This window comes from Pterocles gutturalis, unplaced genomic scaffold (assembly GCF_000699245.1).
Source record: "Pterocles gutturalis isolate BGI_N339 unplaced genomic scaffold, ASM69924v1 scaffold14613, whole genome shotgun sequence".
NCBI lineage: Eukaryota > Metazoa > Chordata > Aves > Pterocliformes > Pteroclidae > Pterocles > Pterocles gutturalis.
In genome coordinates, this window is record NW_010125798.1 from 11,205 (window position 1) to 17,932 (window position 6,728).

At 43.8% G+C, this 6,728-nt stretch overlaps 1 protein-coding gene across 1 annotated transcript in view; it reads right to left on the reverse strand.

The window, feature by feature from the left end:
• Nucleotides 1-2,488: 2,488 nt before the first annotated feature.
• Nucleotides 2,489-6,728, reverse strand: part of MTURN (maturin, neural progenitor differentiation regulator homolog (Xenopus)) — a gene marked incomplete at its 5' end in the record, with an annotated part of 6,376 nt that continues 2,136 nt past the window's right edge. The window contains one exon of the mRNA XM_010078729.1: nucleotides 2,489-2,599. Coding sequence (XP_010077031.1) covers nucleotides 2,489-2,599 — 111 coding nt within the window. The remainder of the gene's footprint in view (nucleotides 2,600-6,728) is intronic.

Sequence of the window (6,728 nt, forward strand, 5' to 3'; positions counted from 1 at the left end):
CATGAGTTCTGGCCTGTCCTGCTGCCACCCAGAGCCCAGTTCTCTGCTGAGCCTTGTGGAGTCAATCCTCCACAGCACTTAGGCCGGTTCAGATTGCATCCGCACCTCCACCACGGGTGCCTAACACCATGCAAGGGGTGCAAGGCGCCCTCGGCTGCGGGTCCTCAGCTACCACCCATGTCCAACCCTGCACCCTCCCCTCTCTGTGCAGCCATGCACTGAAACTGATTGTGGGACTGATCCGGCTGGAAAACTGCCTGTTGGTAAAAAGGCAGGGGGTTATTTCCCAGCCAGACTGACCCGGTAGCCCAGCTCACAATGCAGCCCTGCCCGGGGCTTGTGCATGTGTGCCTGTGGGTGCATGCGTGTGCGTGTGGGTGCCAGACACCTGCACCTAAGCAAAACAGGTGCAAGTGGCTAGCAAACCCGAATGGCAGGACTTCGCCTCCAGCTTGTGCTACTGTAAATTACATCTTGTGTTACGTTACAGCAGAGTAAAGTCAGCCCCAAAAGATCTACTTGTACAAGCCGCAACCAAAGAGCTGGATGCTGCAAAGAGAAAGGTTCTCCTGAAGCAAGGCTCTGTGTAAGGTTATGGCATCTTTTTTTTTATCTGGAGAGGAAAGAACAACTTAGGGACTTAAAGCAGGGATGGAAACCACTGGTCTTACACTTTATTTTAGTAAGCAAAAAGCCTATTGCTGCTGTACAGTGTTATACAATGAACTGCCATGTTCTCACGTCACTAGTCCATAGAAAATGTGCTGCAGCTACCATGTTTATGCCTGCATGCCGAAAACATGTACAAAGTTGCATTAAGCTCTGTTTCTCTTCCTCTTCTTGTTGATATTATTAAACTCCAACTTTTACAGTGTTGCAGATGCTTTTGTGCATGCTCAGGTACCACACCCCTCCCAGTTATGGAAGGTCTTTGCCCCAGATTGGAAGAGTCAAGTGGTATGCATCTCTCTAGCCATCATCAGAAACATAAACCACCAACAAAACTTGCTCTCTTAAATAACCTTGAAAATAAAGTCTTTAAAAAAATCTATTGAAAAGGAGACATTGATAACAACAAGGTTTTCAAAATGGTGCAAGTTGGTTCTAGGAGTTGTCCAAGCATTTTCTCTTCACTCACTTTTTGTTTTTATAAAGCTAATTCTGTATAAAAGGGGTTTTGAAGCATGTGACCTTCATTTCACAATTTTTTAAAAATTGGAAAAAAGGAGTAAATTTAGAAACATTTTGCTCGATTGTGGAAAATAGCTGTATTACAACTGAATCCTCTTTGCTTCTTATATTTTCAGTACAAAAGTCAAGTAAATAAAGAGACCCTGCATCTTCACAGTCTGGCACTCATCTGAGTCACTTAAATCTATGCAAAATAGGTATAAAATATGAGGAGTCGTCTTCTCCTTTATACCAAGACCCCACCAAACCCCTCTGGGGAGCAAGTCCCCAGCTAAGTAAAACCTCACTAGTTTTTATATCAGCCAAAGTAGTAGTATTTTAGCTCCCCTCCGGCGAGGTGTAAATGCCTGGACTACCTCAAAGGCCCAGGGAGAGGAACAGGTCCAGCATAATTTTAAGAGCCAGGTGCTAGTTTATACCCTTATGGCTTCAAAGTTAAGTTGCATTTCAAGACACAGTGCCATGAGGTTTGAGTAATAATTTAGCAGTGTATTAAAAACAGTGAAGCTTAAAGTTGGCTGTCATGCAGAAATAGGATAGGAGATGGCTATTTTTTAATTGATTTGATTTATACACAAGCAGGATTTGGCTTTGGATCAAACGGTGACAGAGTACCAGGGTTGGTTATAACATGTACAGGTTATAACAGGTACTAATTACTCCCAGTTATTAATCCAGCACTTGTAAACTCTGGTGCCAGTAAAACAACAGTAATACATCTGACAGCTATACTTCCCTGGATTTCCCGCTTCTCATTATTTTTGTTAAGCCTTCATGTGCACTTTTGCAGTACTGACCACTATTAAACTAGTGTTTTACAGGAGAAATCTCTCCAAGTTTGGTACTTTGTCAAAAACCACAGCTGTTGAACTAAAAAGAAAAGCGCATGTTGTGTTTGCTCTCTGGGCTGGTTTCCTCAGAAAGGTCACCGGTGAGGACTCAGCACTCTCACCACATGCTTCCTACATTCATGGTACCCTACATTCATGTCAGCGAACGCTACTCTTGAACACAAATCAAAGAGACAAGTCAGCAACAAAACTACTTCTAGACTGATAACATCAGAATGCTACCAAGACAACTCCACAGAAAACCTACTGAAGCAGGAGCAAAATTCAGGTCACTTCTTAGCATAGCTCATCACAGTTTTGTTTTTTTTTTTTAAACAGTTTTGTAAAACTTTTATCCTAGGAGGCAGATATACCCATGTGATGTGCTAATTCAAACAGGCTAACATGGGACCACCTGACCCCACCTGGTACCAAAGGCTTTTGAATATTTTTAGCTTCTCAGAAAATCACTGCTGGCTGACACCCATCTGTTGGTGATCGGCTTCTGGTTCCTCTTCTTCCACATCTGCGTTATATTCTTCAAACGCATCATCATCAACATCTGGAAGCCCAAGTAACTACAAAGAAGAGAAAATACTGTGTAATAGCAAATTTCCCACTCATGCAGCTTCGCTGCAAATCTTCACATAATACCTAGGTGCCACTTCTTGAAAACTTCAAACCCTGAAATAGTAGCATTGCATAATGATCTCGACTCTCTTTCTCTCCCTCCTGCAATAGAGAAAAATTTGAAAATACATCTTCACACCAAATTAAGTGCTCAGAGACCGGAAGATAAATAAAACCAAAGCAAAGCACTTGCAAAAAGCTTTGCGTTCTTCCCCAAGGTCATATCATGAACTGTTGAGTGTTTAAACTTTGCAGTGGTTTAACTTCAGAACCATGATAATACTGTAGCAGTAGTTACCTTGGTTTAAGATTGTGTTCGGCAACCCTACAAAAGCCAAAGAAGAAAGCATTCTCATGCGCAACAGGCTTAGTATGGAGTAGGCACAGAGTCCCTAAAAACGTAAAGATCCCACCATGTTAAGTGCTTCTCTTTTACCCTTTTCTCCATCACACCAGAAAAAGCCCTGCATGCTAGGTGAAGCCCTGGAGTGGGAAATACTTTGTATTCAACTGAAAATTGCCCAAATCCCTTTACATTTCTGCAAATTAGATTTGGGCTTGTGAAGAACGGCCAGCCCATCTTCCTTGGACAATGTTTGGATGCCTCCATCTGACAGCTCCGATCACTGCAGCGGCACTTAGTTGCTACAGGAAAAGGAGCAAACAGTGACATTTGAACTCTTCCCCTCTCCTCCAAAAGGCTGCCAAGCCAACAGAAGTCAAGAAGGCAGATAAACCAAATAATAGTAAAAATAATGCATCTGTTGTGGAAATCTCGTATGAGAGTCCTACACTAGCAGCTATTAATACCCACAAAGCAGAATCACATGCCAGGCATTATTCAGAACATTATGTATTTAGCTTGCCAGGGCTGGAAGAGCAACACAGATGCATGCAACACCCTGTTTGGAGAGCAACGCAGCTGTTAGTTACCGAAAGAGGCAAAGCCCAGAAAAATTGGGAGGAGGGTGACACTAGCTAGGCCGTTGCATGGAAATGAGAAGGCTGTGAAGAGGCAGATTTTTAGGGGCCTAAACTAATTTAGTCTCTGATCAACTTTCAAAATTATTCACGGAGTACAAAGACAATGCACAGAATTAGTCTCTGGGTCCAATAAGGCTTGTATTCCTCATGGCCACTGGGAGAAAATCAGCTTTTTAGTTGCAAGGTTTCTTCATCAGGGAAATGGAAGAAGAATTTGCTGACTAAACCCTCTCCTTTGCATTTCAAAAATACTTACAGAGAGACTCCAAGCTGAAAATGTTCTTGTTTTCTGAGCAGAACAACGAGTAAATATTCCTATGCATACACATTTTTCAAATCAAATGCTTAACTGAACATGAAACTACTTGGTTTATTTTCAGGATGCGGGGGTTTTGTTTCATGTTGAAGCTAAAATTACAATACTCAGCTTTTTAAAAGTAAAAGCAAGGCCTCTAGACTTCCTTATCCACCAGTATTATTTTCACTAAACTGAGCTTTGATCACCTTTTTTTTTTTGCCCTGCTCTAGTTATAATGTCTCCCTGATTTTCAGGGAAGTGAGCCACATGAGTCTTCATTTTACGGGATACTGTAAGCCTTGCGCATACAAAATTACCATGGAAAACACAACATGTTCCACAACAACCACAAAGATGTGCATGATCCCAAAGGACGGGGAACATGCCCTGTTTTCACACATCCCCTCTGCCTTCGCCCTCAGGAAACCCAGGTCTCCTCTCCCTGGCGCAGCGTAAATCAGAGTGATGCCGCTGACACTAGTGGTTTAATGGAGCATAGAAGGATGAGGATGTGATGGGACAGGATGCTCCTCCAAGAGAGATGCAGTTTTGTTCTCTCACAGATACTTTAAGATCTTCCAAGGCACCAAGGACCTCAGCCACACAGTTCCTGCTTTTAGGGGGTTGCATCTTGCTGTGGTCCCTCACTGCTGTTAACCCATTACTTCTCTCTGGACTTCAGTGACAAATTAGCCAACATCTTGACCCCAAGGAGGGAGCATCAGGGTCCAAAGGGCAGGGAGCTCTACAAACATTGGGTCCAAGCAGAAGGAGTAGTATAAAAGATTAGGACAAAATAAAGTGATGAAGGTGGTCTGAGCTGACCTCAGACCAATTCCCATGTCATCTTCTTTCAAGCACACTAGTTTCTGCTTCTAGTCCATATCTACTTAATACATTAAAGTATCAGCTACGTGGCAGAGTGGAAAAGACTTTAATGGAGATCAAAAACAAGGAAGAAAGAGGGAAAACAGGAAAGGAGTGTAGAAAGAAAAAGCCAACCCAGCAGCCAAACAGCCAAGGGGAACAACCAGCGGCAGCACTGCCTGAACGACACCTATTTATTCCTGCTTGCAAAAAACCCATCTAGAGGTAAAGGAGAGGTCACTGGGATGCGTATGAATTCAATGAATATGGGTTAAATGCCTTTTACACTGCAGACTCCCCAGTTCAGATGTAGGCTTTTTAGGCTAAAGGTGAGCAAAATGTGGGAGCTCTGGATTTTGCTGATGAATTTTAAGACACATGTTTTTGTTCTCTGCAAACTCTGACAGTTGGTGCAATGTCCCTCAGGCACTTTTTATTTTTTAGTTGTCTGTCCTTCTTAACTCTTTCAAAGTCCTGATTTTATACAAATAACCTTGTAGTTTTTAAGTTGCAAACTCACAAAAGCGGAGTGACACTGCCTCCTACCAAAAGCCAACTTACAAACATGCTGAAAAATAAACCAAGTACAATACTGAGCTTTAGCAGTCCACACAATGCTACATGAGAGATAAAGTGGTTCTGTTGAATCCCTGTGTGAAGGGCATAATCTCCAGGCAAATGCATTTACAAGCACCAGCACGGACACCTCTGCCCATTTCCAGGCAGGGAAATGGCACCAGAGAGACAAGGGTGTCGGAGGAGCTGGGATGCTCTGAGGCAAATAGTGGTATCAGAGCCCATTGCTATCGACATCACTTGCATGTACCTGTGTGGTGTCTGGAATTTTGGATGCTCTGTGAATAAATGGATAAGGCAAACCACACATCTTTGTGGAAACCAACCCAGGAAGGCAGGAAGGGGCAAAGACAACATGCCCCCAGCCACCTTCAGCAAAAAGACAGCTTGACATTGTCTTACAGCAGGATTTAGAGGTGCAGTTTAGCTGTTGCAGGTTAACTGATGCTTTCTAAAAGCCTCATCTAAGTAAATATCCTGCCTTGGCACTGTGTTTATGCCCAAAAAAATGTAAGGGGGAAATGCCTGAGAGCAGGAAGGGCTGGTGAGCAGCCTCCAGACCACCCTCATTGCCTCCTGTGCCCAGGGAAGAGCAGTGAGTGGAGGGAAATCTCTATCTCTCACTGCGAAGGATGCCAACAGCTGGGCATCTCCCGCTCTCACCTCCTCTGAAACATCGGGCCCAGCAATGTGAGCAGCCAGTCCCTTGCCACACCATAGCCCCAGGGTAAGCCTGCAGAGACATGGCTGGGCTGTCATCACAAATGTGCCAAGCAGGGCTGAGATGAGTTACTAGGTGAAAATAGGTCTGGGAGCCCTCAGCTAAGAGAGAACAGATGCTTGTGTGACGCATGAGGGCATGGAGAGCTGCAGGTGCACCACCCATGTCTCCTCCTAGATATTTCCTTTTCAAGGACCCCAACAAGGACTTTCAAAACTGTCTAATAACCTTGGATGTCTCGCTGGAAATATGAAAATGGAAAAGACTTTCAGAAGACGGTTACCAAGCACATGCTAAAAACCTGGCCTCTCCTCAGCATCTCAGACTGAGTAGCCAGAACCATCAGACACTAAAGAAAAGCTTGGTCTGACCTTCAGCAGCAGTTTTTCCTAAACTGCCATTTTTCAAACTGAAGTTTGCCAGACGTTTCTCCAACAGCAGACTTGGTTGGGATAATGCCCTGCAAATGCACTGTTACATCCACACTCACAGCAAGGTGTCTCCCTAGCAAAACAGGTCCGGCAAAGAAAGGATGGGGAACAGTGCAAAGTAACGCCAAGGAAATAATTTCCCCATACTGACAAAAAGTGGTTTTGTTCTGGCAAAGGCCTGAGGGTGTAAAATAACTGTT